The sequence below is a fragment of the Labrus mixtus genome, chromosome 5, assembly GCF_963584025.1.
Source record: "Labrus mixtus chromosome 5, fLabMix1.1, whole genome shotgun sequence".
Taxonomy (NCBI): domain Eukaryota; kingdom Metazoa; phylum Chordata; class Actinopteri; order Labriformes; family Labridae; genus Labrus; species Labrus mixtus.
The window spans coordinates 31,385,164-31,404,872 of NC_083616.1; the positions used below are offsets into that span (position 1 = coordinate 31,385,164).

General features: G+C 43.8%; 2 protein-coding genes across 7 annotated transcripts in view; both read right to left on the reverse strand.

Moving 5' to 3' along the window:
• The window catches only part of emid1 (EMI domain containing 1), a 120,748-nt gene extending 117,981 nt beyond the window's left edge, over positions 1-2,767 (reverse strand). The window contains exon 1 of one of the 6 annotated variants that reach the window (XR_009673152.1): positions 1,978-2,760. Coding sequence is in view for 5 of the 6 variants with exons in the window: in XM_061039284.1 (XP_060895267.1) it covers positions 1,978-2,159 (182 nt within the window). In the remaining variant the exon portion in view is untranslated. Of the gene's footprint in view, positions 1-1,977 lie in introns of all 6 variants that reach the window. The other 5 variants (XM_061039284.1, XM_061039285.1, XM_061039286.1 and 2 more) reach the window with 5 other exon arrangements.
• A 1,605-nt stretch (positions 2,768-4,372) lies between these two features.
• Positions 4,373-19,709, reverse strand: part of dnah10 (dynein axonemal heavy chain 10) — a 31,784-nt gene continuing 16,447 nt past the window's right edge. Inside the window, exons 37-78 of the mRNA XM_061039081.1 lie at positions 19,547-19,665; positions 19,302-19,460; positions 19,052-19,187; positions 18,836-18,958; positions 18,611-18,742; positions 18,270-18,486; positions 17,950-18,069; positions 17,696-17,841; positions 17,462-17,614; positions 16,946-17,206; positions 16,691-16,863; positions 16,506-16,599; positions 16,155-16,322; positions 15,600-15,788; positions 15,015-15,186; positions 14,716-14,919; positions 14,551-14,631; positions 14,244-14,441; positions 13,955-14,116; positions 13,192-13,366; positions 12,897-13,078; positions 12,653-12,789; positions 12,350-12,567; positions 11,974-12,195; positions 11,722-11,869; positions 11,308-11,587; positions 10,996-11,225; positions 10,634-10,907; positions 10,439-10,543; positions 10,157-10,311; positions 9,920-10,074; positions 9,588-9,771; positions 8,750-8,950; positions 7,720-7,929; positions 7,533-7,628; positions 7,266-7,437; positions 7,050-7,181; positions 6,697-6,908; positions 6,439-6,606; positions 6,159-6,339; positions 5,342-5,487; positions 4,373-5,259 (exon numbers count right to left, since the gene is read on the reverse strand). Of these exons, the coding sequence (XP_060895064.1) occupies positions 5,113-5,259; positions 5,342-5,487; positions 6,159-6,339; positions 6,439-6,606; positions 6,697-6,908; positions 7,050-7,181; positions 7,266-7,437; positions 7,533-7,628; positions 7,720-7,929; positions 8,750-8,950; positions 9,588-9,771; positions 9,920-10,074; positions 10,157-10,311; positions 10,439-10,543; positions 10,634-10,907; positions 10,996-11,225; positions 11,308-11,587; positions 11,722-11,869; positions 11,974-12,195; positions 12,350-12,567; positions 12,653-12,789; positions 12,897-13,078; positions 13,192-13,366; positions 13,955-14,116; positions 14,244-14,441; positions 14,551-14,631; positions 14,716-14,919; positions 15,015-15,186; positions 15,600-15,788; positions 16,155-16,322; positions 16,506-16,599; positions 16,691-16,863; positions 16,946-17,206; positions 17,462-17,614; positions 17,696-17,841; positions 17,950-18,069; positions 18,270-18,486; positions 18,611-18,742; positions 18,836-18,958; positions 19,052-19,187; positions 19,302-19,460; positions 19,547-19,665 (7,137 nt within the window). The 3' untranslated portion in view covers positions 4,373-5,112. The remainder of the gene's footprint in view (positions 5,260-5,341; positions 5,488-6,158; positions 6,340-6,438; positions 6,607-6,696; positions 6,909-7,049; positions 7,182-7,265; positions 7,438-7,532; positions 7,629-7,719; positions 7,930-8,749; positions 8,951-9,587; positions 9,772-9,919; positions 10,075-10,156; positions 10,312-10,438; positions 10,544-10,633; positions 10,908-10,995; positions 11,226-11,307; positions 11,588-11,721; positions 11,870-11,973; positions 12,196-12,349; positions 12,568-12,652; positions 12,790-12,896; positions 13,079-13,191; positions 13,367-13,954; positions 14,117-14,243; positions 14,442-14,550; positions 14,632-14,715; positions 14,920-15,014; positions 15,187-15,599; positions 15,789-16,154; positions 16,323-16,505; positions 16,600-16,690; positions 16,864-16,945; positions 17,207-17,461; positions 17,615-17,695; positions 17,842-17,949; positions 18,070-18,269; positions 18,487-18,610; positions 18,743-18,835; positions 18,959-19,051; positions 19,188-19,301; positions 19,461-19,546; positions 19,666-19,709) is intronic.

Genomic DNA, 19,709 nt, shown 5'->3' on the forward strand with positions numbered 1-19,709 from the left:
TTGACACACAATAAGCTTTCAGGAAGGACAGCAGGTGGACGGAGACATTCAGCTCCTCAAACCCGCTGACCTCTCTCCCCACAAACAGCAGCTTCTTCTTCTCCTCCGTCTGATCCGGCCTCTTACAAACAGCGCTACACACACCGGCCTAGTAAACCTCCTCCACCTTTCCCACAACATGGCCCAGATGTGACGTAGACCCAGCTGCTTGTGTTTAGTAAACACGTCCACAAACCTCTGGATCATGACCGACAGAGGATGTGAGCATGGAGGTGAGTCAGCGGAGCGAGACCACCTGGACACACCCAGCAGAAGAGGGGGTGGGGGGGGGTTCAGCCCAAATATACACACACTTCTGACCTTAAAGCATAAATATTTGCACGATGGGGAAACGTCCTCTTGTTTGTGAAGCACAGGCTCTTTGGTCTCTGAGTTAAACACGGGCTCTGTGTTCAGCAGGGGTGGAAACACATATTGATAAAACAGTTTATTGGGTAATCTCTGGTTCCAATACATAGATATTTCACTTTCAAAAAATATGGCGCTCTGAACAGAAGTTGCTGCAAATTCGACTAGATTAAATGGCCAAAGACGACGTTATCAGAGGGATAAAAAGTGAAAGAAGAAGTCAGTAAGATAATGAAAAGTAAATGGTAAATGGTCTTGAGATTATACGGCGCTTATAGTCTTCTGAGTACTCAAAGTGCTTTTACGCTGCAGGTCACACGGACACATTCACACACTGATGGCAGAAGCTGATATGTACAGTGACCATCAGAATCACATTCATACACATTCTGCTGATAACATGTCTACACTCATTTAACTTTAACTTATGTCAATACTGTCCATTTACAACTCTGTTTTTGCACATTTATATTTAATCTTTCATATTTAAGACTAGTAATGTTTAGTTAAATCCTGGTTGTATATATTCTCATTCTTAGTTTTGATATTTTTAGTGTTTATTTACTTTGTATTTAATATTATATTGTGTTTAAATTTGCTAATATTGTGTGTTTGGACAACCTGCTGCTGTAACGCCACAATTTCCCAGTTTGGGATCAATAAAGTAATTATTTTCTATTCTATTCTATTCTATTTATACGCCACTGACTGAGCAGCATGAGCAATTGTGGGTTAAGTGTCTTGCCGAAGGACACATCGGACATGTTGCTGCAGGGGCTGGGGATCAAACCCCCAACCTTCCGGTTGAGAGACAACTGACACTGTTCCACAGCCGTTTAAGTATGAAGTGTGATTAGAGGTGAAACTCACACCAAATCCTGCACTTTACATTTTTAAGGGTCATGTCCTTCGTTTATATCTTGATGTATCAATAAATGATTGTCTTGCAATATATCGACTATCGCTAAGTCTCTGTATCGTGGGCCTTGTATCTGGTATCATATCATGACTCATCTATGCAATTTCTACCTTTAGTGTTTGAAATCTTCTCTAAAAAATGCACTAAAAATATATCCATTTAATTGATTTACCACAAACTTTAAAATCATCAACCCCCTCCTTTTCTACCTTTGCTTTAAAAGTGATTCAAGATGCATCTTGCAGGGATCAAGCGGGACCAAAGGGGGCTCTGAAGAAAACCCCCCTGACAACCTGAGTTAGGAGCAGATGTTGCCCCCCTTCACCTCCTGCTGCAGGTAAGAAAGAAAAGAGCAACCTGCACGCCTCACACATAGAGAGACAGTACAGGAGGTCTCAGGAGGAGCCGAGGGGACAACAATGAGGATGGGAGTCAGCAGAGCAAAGTGTGCTGCCAGCCAGCACAGGAAAAAGGAAACCGACTGTCAGGAAGACAATGGGACCTGGTAGATGGATGGAGATGGGAGTAGCTCTGCGCAGTCATGCATTGACATTAAAACACAATAAGTTGCTGTTGGGTCTAAAAATAGAAACATGAGGTTTCCATCAGAAGACACGGTGATTCAAATAAAAAAAAGTGGCCTCTCTTACCTTTTCTGATAGACTGAGGTGTGGGAAGCTGCCGTCCCGGATGAGTAGGTTTTGTAAAGTCCGGTCTTCCAGGTCCCGTCCACTAACGTGCTCAGCCACAGGATCAGCACGGTCCAAAGCAAACTTTTCCTGCACAGCGCGGGCACGCTCTCCTGTTGGCGCGGTCCCATTTCCCGTGGCATCAAATGTACGGCCAGAAAAAAAGTTTGAATGAGCCCGACTTCCACCCGGGTTAGAAAGCAGGCCGGTTTGTGACTCCAGCTCGGTGCGGTGGGAAGAGAAGTCAAACTGCACCGGGGCGGCTGGATGAGACGCACGTCATATTCACTAAAGTATATAACAACAAAAAAATAAGCCAGGTCTGACTCTCGTTACTAAACTAAACCCCTTGGAGACCTTAACGAAACGCCGTCACATAAGACCCCACTGCTCTACCTATGACAGACGTGAAGTCAATCTGCGCGTCGTCCCGTCTCTGCTCTCTCTACCTTCGTGTGTCTGCTCTCTCCTGCAGCGGGCATGAAAGCACTTTTATAGTCTCTCCTCGGGTGTTTTAAAAAGCACAGCCTGCCTGCCTTGCTGCTGGCTCTCTTTCACCCTGCCCCGTTTCTACCTCTCACACAGTCAGAGGACAATGCGCGCTCATGGCACACTGCACATTACGCACTGTTTTTGTTCTGACTGAATTATGGGTCGAGCTTGTTAGAGGTTTCCTGAAATCACTGAAACTCAGTCGTTTGGTGATCGAATCTGCATATCAGTCGAATTATTGCTTAGTTGTACTAATTTAACATGCAAAAAGTTTAAAGCTCATGTGGGGAGTTCTTATCTGGTTATGAAACAGCCTGAGATGAACACTGATGATTCTTCTGTATGACTAAAGAAAAAGAAAGAGTACAGGGAAGAAGATTTATGATTTCTTGATAGTTATTTTAATGTCAGATGACACGATTAACAGCAAGGTGCAAATAAAACCTCTTTCTTTTACATTTTCCACAGTAGTGATTTAGGCTTCATGAAAGTTTGATGAGATTTTCCATCAGAAAGCATTACTTACACATGTACAGGACACGGTCAGCAAAGAGTTAACACGGTGCCAAAAGCAATGCAAATCAAAAGTTGCCCACAGGAGCTTTAAAAGCCAAAGAGTGAAGTTCATAAATGTAGTTTTCATGCTTTTAACATTCACATTATCTAACTGAGGTTTTTTTTGCTTCCAGTGGTTGTGGTCCGCAGCCTCTCTGTCAAAGCCATCGATGCCCATGCAGACAGACAGGCAGACAGACAGACAGACAGACAGTGGCAGCACTGCAGCAGAACAGTTTAGGTTACTGTAACGTCCCTGGGCTCTTCCCTGTGGGACATGTAGTTTCACTGTGCAAGCAGCCCGCAAACCACAGAGCTGCGGTCCTGCTCCAAACTAAACACCTGGCACTGCAACCAAAAACTTTGGGCCCCAAGATGTATATCTGTGGTCGGGGTGACTACACCTCTCAGGCCCCAATGGTGAAGCTGCAAGGGCTTAGCAAGCTGCAACAAAGATGCTGCGAAGAGAACTTCAGCAACTGGCAAAAAATAGAGTTTAGAGATGGTGTTAACTGTTTGACACTCACATGAGGGCATTTCAGACTGCCACTAATCATCCTCCTGTTACTGCAGAGGGGAAAGCAGTGCATGCACTTAAGTCGGACAGAGTAACCCCCACCTGCTCTCAATCACAACTAACGGAAACTGTTGGGGATCTGGAGGGGGGGGAGGGCTGGAAAATGATGTGTCAGAGTTTTTTTTTTTGTTTCAGGGCACTCTTTGGTATTTTACGAGTCCACTATGTGCAGGCAACAGTGCCAAGCAGGAACCGGAGCACTTCAGGGTTAATATAAATCCCCGCAGTCACGAGCAGCTGAAAATAAGTTTGACCTCTGAAGGAGGGAGACGGAGGGGTCGGTTCCATTGAGAGTTCTCAAGTGGTTCCTCTCCTACTTGTATAGATTCTTCCCCCCTTTATTGTGCAAACAGAAGAAGGCCGGAGCACCTTTTGTCTGTGTAGGTGTGCGTTTACTCAAAGAGAGGGAAGGTTCGTTGAACAGCTCACCATTATTTCCCTCCTTTTTAAAAGGGAAACACAATTCCTCCCCTCCTGTGTTTCGGTCGTAAACGTGTCCCTGATCTTCACTCTTTATGACAGTCGTACCAGTTCAAGCTGGAAAGAGACCAGTTTAACCTTTACCCTCTTTGCTATTCAGAGGGAAGACACAATACAGCAATGACAGGCATGACAGGGATCTCGTGTGAGGTGAGAGACTAAAGTAAATCTCTTCAGTTGAGTTTAGAGCCAGCACATGATTCCAGCTGCTCCCTCACAAAGCTACATGATATATTTTACTACTCGTGCCAGGGCTCAAAACTTTCTCCGCTTTAATTTCTGTGACCTCACTGCAACACAAGCTTGCCAGGTCCTCCGGGGGGGGACTGTTTGATTTTCAGAGTAAACTTCACCTGCTGTTCACGCTGACCTCAGCAGCCTCCATTACTCAGCGCTGCACCAGATCTGTTTGCTAAATGTTACAATAAAGAATAAGCCGCTATTTATACTGCAGAGGAAAGCTGAAAAAGCTACTTGGGTGACTTGGAAAACTTTAGCAACCTTTTTGGTCAGTGGTACTTTTTCCACTGAGCGCAGCAGTTCATGTTCCCCTTACAACTGCAGCATCAATACTCAGCATCTACTGTCTGTACAAAATAAATATGATGAACACAATGCAAACCTTTATTCATTGTAAACAGCAGTAGACTTTAAGCCTCCTGAAGTTGTTTTACACTTCAGATGAAGCCCTGAGCTGCTGCCCTGTGTGAAGAGCTCAGTTCTGTTGTGTGCTGCCATCTAGTGAAAAAATAATGAAAGCTCAAATGATCCAACGTTTGATCTAGTTTTTATGTTTCAACCAATTTATTTTAAAAGCATGTTTCTATCTTTCATCATTAATGATTTGTTTCCATGTTATATGCGGAGTAGACAGAAGAATAAATAATTTTTTTGTTCGTCTGAGAGCAGAAATCAGGCGTCATAAATATTAACTAACATGTTGGAACAGACTGCATAACGGCTAACCAGCTCAGTGAGGATGAGGCATGTCTTCAGTCAGCGTTGAGGCATAAGCAGACTCCCTGTAGCACCCAGTGGGAGATGTGCATGGTGGTGAACAGGTCGGCCTCAAACACCAACCCCACGCCCATCGCATTCCTCCGCAGGGACGTGGTGTACACGGGCGTCCGCAGTGTATTCTGTTGTGACAAACACAAGGAAATAAACAAGACAGGGTCTAGAAAATGTTTGTATTTAACACAGAGGCTTGTAGATCCTCACCTGTAACCTGAGGCGACGCGTCTCTATGGGGATGACTCTGAGAATGGGCAGTTCAACGACCAGAACTTTTGGTTTACTCTTCACGAGGCAGCCGTTTTCTGTATCCCAGTCTGCTCCCTCCAAATACAGGCCCGACACGAAGCAGCCTGCAGGGAGAAACATTCACTTCAGTCTTTTGGTCTTTTCACATAATACACAAAAAAAAACCATTTCCTGAAATGTGTCCTCTGGTCCTGAATAGACTGTTTCTTTCAGGTTCCTTTGTTGCTTTCTTTATATATTCTTTCTTTATATATGTATACATGAACGTATATTTTTCTCTCTTGTGGACATTGTGACAGCTGTAGCTGTTTTTAAATGTGCTTTATAAATAAATATGACTTGACTTGAAATATTTTGGGGTAAGCTGCATGTGTGAACACAAGTTTGGCACCCCAGACTTTCTCCTGCCTGCCCACTGGTGACATTTTCGCGTTAAGGGTGAGCCAGTGTGTAAATGAAGGAGGGAAGATTCTGGAGAATTGCCCCGTGATTAAGCGGGCTGGGTTGATGACGTTAACATGATGCAAGCGGGGATCGACCAGTGCGATCTCATTCTTTGATACGAATATGTCCAATTGCGCGCAGCACTGTTTAAGACGCAACTGTCATTATAGGGTTGGATGTGGGATGCAATGAAAGTCTCCCGCTGTGAGGTGCATGTGTGAACAGGAAGATTTCAGGGGAAGGGTGTCGTTACATTTGTTTCTAGAAATCTTCAGGAGTGCATGTGTGAAAAAAGACTTTTATAAGGCATGTGTGATCGCTGTCCCCTCACCCTGTCCAGGTCTGTCACTGACTTCGTCGTCACTGCGGTACTGGGTCACCTGTGTGTACAGTGTGGACAGATCCAGAGGCCAGCCGTTTTTCCTACAAGCTGCTTGGACCAGGGCAGTCAGGTAGGATTCTGGGATATGGAGTCCTGATAGCCACATGACCTTTGGCTCTCCCTCGTCGACCTGTTTAACAAAAAAATAAAAAATACAAAGAATTGTTAAGAAACAATTAGAGGAGAGTTTGTGTAAGTGTTTATCTTTGATTTGTGTGTCCGATCTCACCCAGTAACTATACTGTTCAAAGCGCCTCTTAAAGTGGCCCATCCAGTTGCCGAGTGACTTCAGGGTGTCAGGTGCCAACTTCTTCCAAATAGCCGGGATGTGGCCGTTAAAAAGAGCCCGAGCGACCTCATCCAACTCACTGCTCATACCCACCTCACCAGCCAGCGCCTAGAGGACAAAAGAGCATCAGAACAGCTCCAATCTCTTTGTGTCCCCCCCAGTGCCATGTTGTTCCCTCACCCCCTTCCTCCTACTCACCCTCTGCAGCTCAGCCAGAGAGCGCTGCATTCGGACCACCAGTTTGTTGAAGCGCTCCAGTTCTTGAAGCAGCACCACCGTGGTCGGGGAGACGTCGGTGCCAAACTTTTTACGGATCACGTCCATGTCGTAAAGTTTGGGCAGCTTGTTCTGGATGTCCTGAGCCACCTGGCTGATGTACTCATCTCTGCTGATGCTTCCACCAGAATCCCCTGAGGAGTGAGAAAAGGCCAGAAGAGAGGAAACACTTTTGCTTTTACAAAATAAAAGGTTTTATGTTGCTTTTTTCCCCCATCTTTTGAATAAACCTTGTTGCAGGGGATTCAAAAAAAACAACAGCAACAAAATCCTACCTGTCTGAGGCTGCAGGTCGATGAGGTGGGTCCACATGTCCTTAGCAGCCTGAGTGTAGTATCCTATCTCTGCGTTGGAGTGAAGACCCATAACCTCTGGTGTGTTTGCCAGCGGCAGGGATTCAATCTCATCTACGACAGAAACGGCTGTGAGTGATGAGAGAAAATACAACTTCTCAAAGAAAGAATAGAAAAGGGATGAAAATAATTACGGACCAACATATGCACTCTTAGGCCCGTTCGGAGGGATTTTGTAATCGACATCCTTGTTGCTGAAAAAGTGGAAGGCTCGGAAGGTGTAGAAGAGGAAGTCTCCGAGGTACTCATCCATGTAGACAGTCAGGATCCTGCGGTCGAAGCTATCTATGGCTCGCCCACCATACATCACCTACAAAACATTATTCAGGTAAAGATAAATTACTGCATCAGCTAGATACAAATGTAGATATTTTATTTTAGTAGAGTCAATAAATTCAGCCTGACCTCCCCAACCAGGTATTTAAGGCTTCCCCAGGGGATATTACTGTCACCCTGGTTGTGAGCTTTAGTCAGGTAGGTGTTTAGGATCTCCATACACACCTGTTGATGATGTAAGAATCATTGAACAGTGAAACATAAATGATAATACGCTACTTTAACTTAAAAGAATCAGGGTGAATGTGGCCCCTACTAAGAAGTCGGACTCGTTGAAGTCGTAGGGGACGTTCCAGCCGATCTTGCCGTACTTGCGTCTCTCTTGGACGACAGCGTGGAAGAAGGTGAGCACGTACACCAGGCTGCGGAAAGCCGGGTGTGGACACTGAGTCAAGGTCTCATGGGAGATTTTAGAGAACGTGGCTCTCATGTTCAGCTTGAGGCCGTTGGGAGGCTCTGTCACCACCTGCACACAATAACACAATACATGTTAAAATACTCAAAATACTCTGTTTTTAATGTTGTTTCTCAGAAAAGGTTCACCATTTAACTATTTTAGAGGCATCTATCATTAGCTGTAATTCAAAAGGCACGGGCATCCACTTTACAGGCTTTGGATTTCATTATTTCAACTCTTTCAGATCCACTTTTTCTTGAACAAATATAACCGGTATTATAAACAAAACGTAAATTTACACTTTTTGTGAAATTGTTTGCTTGAATTATTTTTATTTTATTTGTATCTGTTTATTTGTTTTAGTTTTATTTATTGAGCTGTGTCTATAGGTTTTATTTTGTGTGTATATGTGTGTGTATATATATAGATATATATGTGTGTGTGTGTGTGTGTGTGTACATGCATATCATAATTTAATTCAGCAAGTTTGTCTTTTATTTTAAATTTTATGTATATTTTTCCTCATCAAGGCAACGGCGATCTGTAAATAGTTTGTATGTTTGATGATGCTGTCTTGGGTTTCTATCATTGAAGCTCATGTGTATAAGCATCTTATGTAAAATTTCAATAAAAAGTTGATCACAAAAAAAATAAAAGGTTCACCATCGGCTCTCTAATTCAGCTTTAAAGACTTTCTCAAAAATAGAATATCCAGATAAACGTTTCACTTAGAGTTCCTCGTGAAGTTGCCCTTTCTTTGTGATCACTTTGTTGTATTGGAAAGGAAGCAAAGTCATATGTCCAACACATTTCTTAAGCCCTCTCTGCAAAGGGGAAAATCAACCAACAATACCAAACCAAACACTGCTGAAGGTAAAGAGAGTTTCACCTTTAGAGACTTCTGCAGGATGCCAATTGGGAAATCCAGAATGGGGTTGGTGGTGATCCACAAGCGGAAGCTGGAGTGGGGCTTGGTGATCCTCTCTAAGGACTTCTCCAAATCTTTGAGCCATTTAACCAGCAGGTGGCAGTTCTGCAGCATCAACCACTGACCACGGGCCACCGCCATCTCCAGCAACTGCAGCGCCACCTTTATCACAGAGGGAAAAACACCCGCTTACCTTTTTAAAGCTACAGCAGCCAACATTATTTTATTAGACATTTTGGTTAAAATAACACATTTCCGTGGTTGCATGTCACAAACAATATCAAATTAAAGATCTGATACGTGTCTGTGAGCACCTGTACCTTTGTGCTTAGCTTTTAAAAAACTAACCCAGTTTGAATTAAACAACCAATCAGGGTTAGCTTGCATGTAATTAGCCAATAACAGCAAATCTGTACAAATTTGCATCATCCAGCTTCTACATTCTTTGTCAGCGACTCTCTCTCTCTCCGTGCCTCAGTAGTGCTGAGAGCATTAAAGCTGTGCAGCACACACCTGTTGCTACTTTTAACCTTTTTTTCAGATGTATTTTAATCGGTTGATAGTGTTTCTGTCCTCTGATTGCGACATAACTAGCTGAGTGCAACAGACAGTTTTGATTGATTGACTGAAGCGGAGTGATTTGAGGTAGCATAAGGGGGAGGTGGAAGCTTTTTTCCATTGAAAATGTTTATGTTGCTTTCTGCTACTTTAATGTTACAAAGTTTGATCACACAGTGACACTATACAGGTTTCGATTGACCACACTCAAAGCTTCACATGTTGGTTAAGTCTTCAGTACCTTCTCTTGGCCTTGGCCCATAGCGAGGAACTTGAACTTGCTTCCTTCAAAGCCCGACCTCTCTGCTAGCTTCATGAGGTCACTTCCTGGGTCGGAGCCGGGGCTCAGGATGAACACAATCGGGGAGAAAGGTGTGCTCTGCTCATAGATTGTATCATAGCTGATCACAGGAGGCTGTACGTATCTGATCAGAAATACAAGAAAACATTTAGAAACTCAGAGCCTGGTGAAATATCTGTATCTTCTGTAAACGTATGACAGCAGATAGAGTTTATTTTCTGTTTACATGGTGATAGTTAGTGCATTAATATTTGGAATAAAAACGGTCTCACTTCTCGCCCATGGTGACCGTGACGTAGTCGGTCACAGCTCTGTAGACTCTGTCAACACGAAAGCAGCGCAGCAGCAGCAGCTTCTGGAAGGCCGACAGGCTCTCGTCGTATTTCATGGGGAATGTAGCCTGCTCAGGACCATCTAAGTCGTACCACTGAGGAGAAAACAATAACAGTTGTACTCTTAATGGATGAGGTTTGATGCTAATGGTGATTCCAGTCGCTGCAGTCACTTACAGACTTCCAGTCAGTGGAATTTTTCTCCACATCGTCAGGCAGAGAGCCAAACTGCTCCGGAAAGAGCTCTGCCAGTTTCACTATGTCCTCCCAGCCCTGACCCGGGAGCCAGTCACACGGCTTTTTGCGTGTGCTCTTTTCCAGGGATAGATTTCCTAAAGAAACATGTGAAAATACATGTTGAGGGCTGTCTGCTTACATGGTTTTTTTTTTATTTTTGTTTTAGATTACTGTAATCCTCTTAATCATGAAGAGGAGTTCAACTTTCTCTGCATATCTCACCCTTAATAAAAAACTCCAGCTCCTCCTGAGGAGCCCTCCCCTCCGCCTGCTCTATCTTGATGGTCAAATTGAAGGAAAAGAGCAGCTTGTGTCTCTCAAACAGACCTGAGGACATGCAGTTTTTTCCGGTTTTAACATTCACACAGTAACAATAAATACTGTGCTTGTCTTGTTATTCAGCCATTGTTATGTTACCTGTGCACCCGTAGTTGTAGACATTGTACGTCAGAGTGCTCATGATGTTCTTCAGTCTTCGGGGCAGGACAGAGTTGGAAAGAGATTTGCGTAGAGAAAAATCAAACACTTCCAGGTATGAGGCCAGAGAGTACTGGTACATGCTGTTCACCAGAGCCATTTCTGTCAGCACGAAGAACAGGATGGCACCGCGCTTGGCAGCCGGTCGGTAACCATCTCTGAGTTCATCGATGTCCATGGCTGTCTCCTCAGCCAACTTCAGTTTCTCAAACACCTGGTGATCACAACATCACACAAATGAAAGTAGAAATAAAACCTTTTGTAAAATTGTCTTATTCACGGTTTCTTGTTGAGAAACTCACCTCGCTGGATTTGGACTTTGTTTCCTCCAACGTGTAAACCAGCTCTGTGTTATCCAGCATGTTTCCTGTCGATGTGGCCAGCTCTCTGAGCAGCGAGTCCCCGAGGTTCTTCAGCAGCTTCTTGTTGTTGCTTGTCTCTTGGATCAAGTGCTCACGCTGCTCCTCCAGCTCCTTCTTCTCAAAGCCCATGATAACACTCAGCAGCTGGTCCTCCAGGCCCTTCAGTGTCACTACATGTAAATGTAGATACAATGAATGACTGTGTACATGTCGTTCAAGCGGTCCTGTGGTTGTCATGCTGAAGGATCTTACCAGTATAGTTGATGACCATGGCTTTTCCAAACACTGAAGGGGAATATTTGGGGTTGGACAGCTTTGTGTTGAGGTACAGTTTAAAGTTGGGATCAAAGTCAACCTCCTTGTCGCCCAGCATGATGACCTGCCTGCCCTCTGCTCCTTTAACATTCCTCTCCAGGACGGTATCAATCACGGGGTCGATGTATTCATCCACATCTTGGAAAAGGAAAGGGAAGCCATATTTGATGGCCATCTCAAGGTGCTTCAGGAAGTCTGGATCGTTGAAAGATGAAATCTGGGGACAAAAACAGTGTGGTAAGGACAGCATGTTGTGAGTCTTTCTAGTTGTCAGATATGGGAAACAAGTCATCCTGACACTTTAGGAGTGGTAACATCATATTATCAGAACTGGCATGAAGCGTTTTGTACCTTGAGGTTGTTGTTTTCTTCTTTCTTCTTAATCCAGTTGAGGGCTTGTTGTTGAGGGTCGATGCACAGTGGAAATCTGCACCCTCTGGTTGTGAGGATTCCGTTCTGCACTGACAGCTCATCTGGAGGCAAGCCCTCTGAGCCCCATCTGTCACAGAGGAGTTGTTTGACACATAGTCAGCCACACACAGTGTTCAGTTCCAGCGGGAAAAAAAATGTTTCAAGTTTCAAGAAACCTTAGTTAGCCCTCACTTGCTGATTTCAACCTCATCAGTTAGAAGGCTTTCTATTCTGAAAGGCTGACTCAAGGGGATTCCTCTCTCCTGTACATCTTTGACCCACACTTCGTAAACCATTTCATTCCTGAAATCCCAGCTGAAGGCCCCCTCGTAGCTCAGGAAAGCAGCAGAGATCAGGCAGTCGCCCAGGAGACGCACACGCCGCTGCTTCAGCTCCTCCAAATCCTGAGTCCATCTGAGTGCGGATAAGTCAAACAAATGATTGATGGAGACAGACGGAGACAATTAGATTTTGATTTAACTGAAACAAATATTCAGCTCTTTGCCGTTTTTGTCAGTGTCATTGTCGAAAGTATTGTGACCGGATTTGTTGTCTTTTTCAGCCTCACCGTTCATTCTCGGAGCTCAAGCCTGATATCAGTTTGTCAGCAGCTATCAGCCTCCTCTCCATGAGCTCTGCCTCCTCTTGCAGCATATCTTTCTCAGTGAGGGCAGCTTGGTACTTCGCACCAAGAGTCTGCAACTCTTTCTGGATATTACTGAGCTCGCTCTGAATGCCCTCAAACTCGTGCTTACTCCGAAAGAAATTCTTCTCCAGACGTGCCACCTGAAAAAAACATCATACATTGCTATTATTATATCTGCCTTCCTTCTTCCATAGCATAACGCTACGGGATTATATATAAGATTACCTTCTCTCTCTTCGGTTTGATCTCCCTGGCGACCTCGCAGTAACCCATGATGGCCTCGACAAACTTAAACATTCCTGATCCAGCCTTACTGATCGCCTGCATCTCCTCAACGCTTGTCTGGAGATTCTTCAGGAAGCCTTAGCCAGAGGAAATAACGAAGTGAGAAAACATCTGTGGGATACCTACCACGTGCAGATGCCTCTGCTATACACAGCACATTGGTGTTATTAATTCTGCGACTTACCTTTGACAGTCCTGACCTGGTTGTTACTTATGGAATCACAGTCCATCTCCATCAGAGAGCGCAAGAAGTTAGCCTCTGACATCATTCCTTTAGCCGCCTGCCAGCTGACCTCCTTGTGGCCACGCATGACCAGAATGCACTCGCAGACTACCTGCACCTGTTTGGGTGGCTTGGCAAAGGATCTGCACGATGGGACCATCAGGAGAAGGCAGGCAGAGGTAAAGGGGGAGATATACAGTTTGCATTAAGTTTGCTTTTTCTGGTTGGGTATGCAAAGACTGGGTATTGAACTTACCGGATCTCTGTGACGTCAGACTTTTCTAGGTCTTGCAGGGCCAGGCGAGCCGCCTCTAACGCCGGCAGAGCTTCAGCCAGGGAGCTTTCTGCTTCTTTCTTCTCAACTGCTATCACCTTGTTCTGCTCTTCGATCTCTTTGGCTTTGTCTTCTGCCAAAGTCTTTTTCTCCTCAGCTACAAGGGCATGTCATTGATGAGTGCTTTGCAACATCTGTGTTTAGTGTCATAATCCTACTGACGAATTTTCATGAATTCATACATTTTGGTAACTTTGTGTGAATGAACCATTTAAATCTGTCTACCATCTAAGAGTAACTCTTCTCTTAGGTTGAAGCTGTAACCATATCTAACATCTCATAGCAGCAGGGTTATATTTGGTTTGGAGCCAACTGTCTGTTGTAAGCGAAGGTTTGCTGAGAATGAAATGTATATGTCTGACATTTACAAGTCAAGCTGATGTCTTCTTTCTTGTCTTAAAGAGATGAACCAAAGTAGCCAAGAATTTGTAGGATGTACCTTCTAGCAGAATATAAGCAAGATGTTAACATAGAAACTTTGTCAGCACTTTGTCAGTTTGTGATTGTTAACAATTTGTGTTCTGTTGTAACTGTCTGACCTCGGCCGATTAAACCACGTTATAATCCACAGTCTGTTTCACGATTTCATCATTAAATTTATACAGCAGCAACAACCCCCACCAAACACCTACAACACGTTGTTTTTTATATAATCCCTAGTTAAGGGAGGCAGGTACTCACTGACCTATTGTTGTGTTTGTGCTGATCTCATCCAACAGGGTCTCACAGGCTGTGGACTTTTCAGCAAGAATCACCTTCTGGTCTGCCAGCTTGACATTCAGCTTGGCTAGCTGCTCACTGGCCTCCTTCAGTTTATCCAAACCGCCCTCCAGACGTTTGCACTGAGCTGGTGCAGGAGCGAACAAGTCAACAAAACAAAGTGTCTGAAATCATCACAACTTATCAAAAACAAAGCAGCTGTGCAGCCTTTCCCACAGAGGGAGCAAATGCTGTTCCATTTTCCATTTTCTCACCCAGGATGTATTGGTCCTTTTCCTCCAGGAGGTTGGTGTATGCGTTAATGAAGTCCAAGTAATTCTTTGGAGTAACAAAGTTACAACGTCTGAGTTTCTGCAGGAATAGCTTGCTGTAGTCGCCCACAGAGCTGTGCACCATGCATACATGAGCTATCACAGCTGCAGAGTGTTCCTCAGGAATCATCGCACTTTCACCTAAAATAATAATACAACTTGGTGAACAATCCCCTCCTTAGCCCTCAGCTAAAGAAAGCCAATAAGACAAACTTAAAAAAAAAAGACAACATTATGTGAAAATACACACCAAGGAAAGACTGAGCCACTGCAAGCAAAGCCTGTGGAGGCCATGGCAGGAACCAGTCTATCACAGTGTTGTTCATCAGTCCTGAGAAAACAAACATAAACACAGTTTGTCAAAAACAATCAGAAATTGAATTAAAATCAAGTGAAACCTGACATCCTGTTTCACCTGGGAAGTTCCTGCAGCGTGTCCTCAGGGTGTCTCCCACTGGAGACATGCCTAAAACGATGTGCAGATTGTTGGCACTCTTGTTGACAAAGTACTGCCAAATACTCTCTTTAGAGGGACCTGATCCCATTTTAAGAGCTTCTTCACGTAGCTGGTTGAGAACCGACTCTTTCTCGTCATCAGGGAACAACGCAGGGACGATGCCTAGAAACAGGGCATGATCAGAGTATCACAGCTGTAGCTTTTTAAAAAAAACGATGAACCTGTTGTGATTCCAGGAGGTTTAAATGACATCCAACCTGATGTGAGCATGTTGTTAATAAGCTCCAGGAAGCCTTCCTCAGCCACATGCGCGTCAGTGAAGAGGAACACGGTCTTCTTATTTTCAATGCCGAGCTTCAGGTACAGTGTTTTCAGGTCATCGCGGAGGTTTGACTCACAGTATCCTCTGCTCAGTGTTATCTCAAACACCTGCGGAAAGCAACATTTATTACTGGAGGATGGAGATTTATTTTCAAATATTTAGCAATATGCAATTTTGACAAATATAAAGTTAAAATCACACAAATATATGTCCATATATGGGTATAGTTTTACAACACTTAATCTCCTTTTGTTGTTCTAGCATTCCATTAGAAGCTCTGAAGTTTAAATGCTGTGGAACACATCATCACCTAAAACTTTATGTCTGACTTCCTTGTTCATTGAAGCTATGATTGTACCAAGTCAAAAAATCCAAACATTATCCAAGCAATATTATTATGGCAGATAATTAGTCGAGTGATGTACACGTTAACGGTCTATTTACTCTGCCCTAATTTTTTCTGCAGCACATGTGACTTTCATCTTTTCATCTTTCAAATCTCGGGTTTGTGTTTTACAACCTCACAGCCGGCAGTGAAAGCAGCAAGTTTGGTGAGGGACTGCTTGCCGGAGCCTCCGACACCAACGAGCAGGGCGTGGCCTCGATCTATGCGGATGATGCGGTGAACCCGGGTCAGATGTTCCAGAGCGTCATCAAACAGCACGAGGTTCATCCTGGACATGTTCTCGTTGTACTCCTCCAAAATCTCCTGCAGGATGCACAAATACGTCTTTTAGGTCTAACAGAGTTAGGATGTAAATGAACGTAACAGAGTTTAAGAGATTTTTTTTATACCATTTTAATATTCAAATCCATAAAGAACATCACTGCACAATAAATATCATATTGAATAACTCTTACTCCTTGGCTTTTAGCGCTGCATTAGAGATGTCTTATCTTTTTCCTATTGGCCTTTTGCAGCTTTAACTTCTTTTATTGTCTTGTTTTTATATTTGTCTTAGTGTGTTGTGGGTTAGGGTTAGGGTTATGGTTTTGATGTTTGATTGTGGTCGACCCTTGCTGGTTTTAAACGTGCTTTATAAATACATTTGTATTAGACTGCTTTGGGTTTAACCTGAAACAGGGCTTTTGAAGCATCATAGTCCTGCATGTCCTCGTAGACCCTCGGTTCAGTCTCACTGAGGGCCATCCTGTAGTCTCCAAAAAGAATTGGGTCCCTCATGACTGCCTCCGTGTCCGACCTGAAATGCTCCTCAATCAGATTCTTTATATGTCCTTGGACCTGGAGGTAACAAAGCGTGTTGGGTTCATTTGAAAAAGGAAAGACACAACTACAAAACTGTGTTAGTATACTCAAACTTTAGTATTGTTAAAATCAGTTCAATATCCCCTTTTGAATTTATTCCTGCAGTCAATATATAGGGGAGAGCACTGTACATTGTTTGAACTATAATGGTTAAATTACCAAGGCTTTGTCAGTTTGATCAATGAGCCTGTCATGGAAGATTCTCAGGCACTCATTCCTCCAGACACGCACAAACTGGGTGACAGTCAGAAACCTGTTGGAGAGAAATGAGTCAAACAACATTAGAAACTCAAGAGGTTTTTTTTTTCTGTAAACAGTGAAAGGTGAAAGTGTTAGCAACAGACCTGTCAGGTTTGGTCAGGGTCAGCCCATTGTACACTCGCGACAGGTCCCTCAGGTTGAAGATGTAGTGGAACTTGGAGGGAGTGGGCGGCAGATCTTTGATGATGTTGTTGTACAGTTCCAGCGTGCAGACGATGACTTTATCACAAGCCTTCTGTATGGCATCCTCGAATTGCTGAAATATTGTCAGGTTAAATAAATCTATATGATATGGACTATTCTGATATGTATTGATTTGTGTAGTATGAGGGACTCACTCTAGTGTGGCCTTTGATAATGGAAGCATAGATGAGCTTGAGGGACTCCAGTGCAGGGAAGGGGATGCTGAAGACACTGAAGAGGGAGACAAAGCGGGTATCCACCTCGTTCCTCCCGCCTCCTGCCTGTCCCATGGCAGCTATGAAGCCGAGGTCTTTGAGGATTTTGTAGTTGAGCTCCTTTCCTCTGTCATAAATGCCTCCTCGGTTCAATAACAGCTTGAGAAGGGCGATAGGCTGCTGTGTTCCGTAACTATCCACCTGGGTAAGCAAAGAGTTTAAAACATGTCAATCAAATAAGCACTTAGGTTAGTCATGATATTAGAATCAACTCAATATTAGTTAACTTCTTGTTTTCAATTATCAAAAATTTCAAGAAATTCCCAGCACACTTTCTAAATTGCATAAATACATTGGCAACGTTTTGGTCCCACACCAAAGATTGTATTGTTTTAAACATGTTGAATCAGAAAAGTAGGGCAAAGTAAGACAACCTTACAATCACCGAGTGTCTACCTTTGGCATGTTCATGTCATCCATAAAGACCAGCAGTCTCTTTCCAATCGGGGGTCCGTAGATCTCTTTGGTCCTCTTCTCCACATTGGCCTCCAGGTTCCGCTGCAGGTCCATTGAAGTTGTTCTAGATGAGAAGTTGATGATAAGAGTGATCTAGGAAGAGAAAAAGAAGAATTTAAATTATAGGTACACATCAAGAATAATCCTGCAATGATGGTTCGATGGAAAACTGACTGTTGTATCTGCATTCAGGTTCTTCAGGAAGTTAAGGATGGTGGCGGTCTTGGAGGTGCCGGACTCTCCGACTAGAAGCACAGGCCTCTTAATCTTCACCATCTGTTCCAGGATCCAGCTGGCTCGGGTGGTGTCGATAGTCGGCACTTAAGTAAAGATGGAGGAGGAGGGAATCAAAGTGGAAAATCAAATATGCAGTACGCAGACAAGACACTGGATTAGTTCGTCTCACAGTGCGCAGAATGAACCTTTACCTAGAATATCAGCAAACTTCATTTGAGGGTTGTGGATGTATTTGGTGACGAGAGAACTCCAGGGGACCCACTTCTGCTGCGTTCCATCAAAGTGGAACTCATACAGGGTTGGGAGGTATCCTGGATTAATGCAAACACTTTGTTATCAGAAATGAGAGAGAAGTGGCCGACCAGCAAGTTTAATCACACCTGGATATATGCATGAGCACATGTTTTCTGAGTGATGTTCAATCTCTGAATCTCCATCCGGCCAAAAACCGAGTACCGTTTGCCACGACATTGATTTCATAGTTATCTCAGTACAAATTCTTGCTTCTTACCTGGGATCTCACCCGGTCCAGCCAGACTCTTCTCATCATGCACTGCGGTTAAACAGGAAAGCTTTTTGATGAACTCGTCAAACTTGATCCTGCTGGACTCCAGCAGTGTGGCCCCGAGGGAACAGTACAGAGCTTCCAGGAAGTAACACTCCATGACATCAGCACTGCTGGGCTCACCCTCCAGGAGTGCATCCAGTGTCAAGCACAGCTGGGTCACCTGAATGCACCACCGACGCATAAAGAATTCATCCAAGACAGTGCACTAGTCATGCCTAACGATCATCTTATCATTTCAGCATTCCTACACTGGATTACTTTTGAGAGGGGTGGGATGACCTTACCATGTTCAGATCTGTCTGAGGCACAATAGTCTTCAGTTTCTGTCCCTGTTTGCCGTCAACAATACCGTCCACAATCATGTCGATGGAGCTGTGCACATATTTCTCAAACAATTTGTTCAGCACTTTTTGTTCCTGGCAAAAACAAAGACAGGGTGGATATGTTTATTATACTGTTAAATTATAAGGAAGTATTATAATTACAAAGTGTTTTTTTAATTCTCATACCCCTTCAGGTCTGTCAATCACCCATCTCTGCCAGTACGGGGAGAACCGCAGGTTTTTTGGGTCGACAAAAACCATCCCGCAGCGGGAAACAGTAGCAGGGGAGGCGTACTGCAGATCACCAACCTGAAATGATCCAATTCATCATGCTCTGAAAAGTCGCTTTGCACAAATTTGCATTGACATGTGTTGACAGAAAACTTGAAAATTCAGAGAAACCTCGAACAGCATGGCACAGTGATTCTGCAAACGGATCCGTTCTCCATTGGCGAGAGTGAGGAGCCTGTTGTCATCCATTACCGAGTTCATATTCTCCACCCATAGAGCATCCACGTCGCCATCAAACAGGATGTACCTATAAGTCAAAGTGCATGATTTATGTGTATTCCAGAGAATGTTTAATACATGTGTGGCATACTGCAGATCTAAATCAACTGACTGATTAAATGCCTCCTTTGTTCCTCTTTACCTCCGCTCTTTTTTGTCAGTGGGCTTGTTGATGTCCCGAAAGATGTTGGATAAGATCCCATCAGTCCAGTCTCGAGTTTCAGGGTCCAAAATACCGTAAAGTTCAATGACACTCATGGCTTTAGGGTTCAGAGGATACATCTTGGTGTGCAAACTCAATCTGATGATGGGATAAAATAAATGTTAATATTGTGAAGAGTTTAAGGTGGTGTAAATCTAATGGGTGTAAACTATGTCTGCATGTACTTGGTTTGAGCTTGACATAAGGTGTTGATCACAACTGATTTCCCTCCTCCTGTTGGGCCAACAATCATGGTAGTATGTCTGGTCATCATGGTCTCATACAACTGCACCACTTTATCCACCTGGAACCAACAGACAGTACAAAGAAAAGGGTGTAGCTATCAAC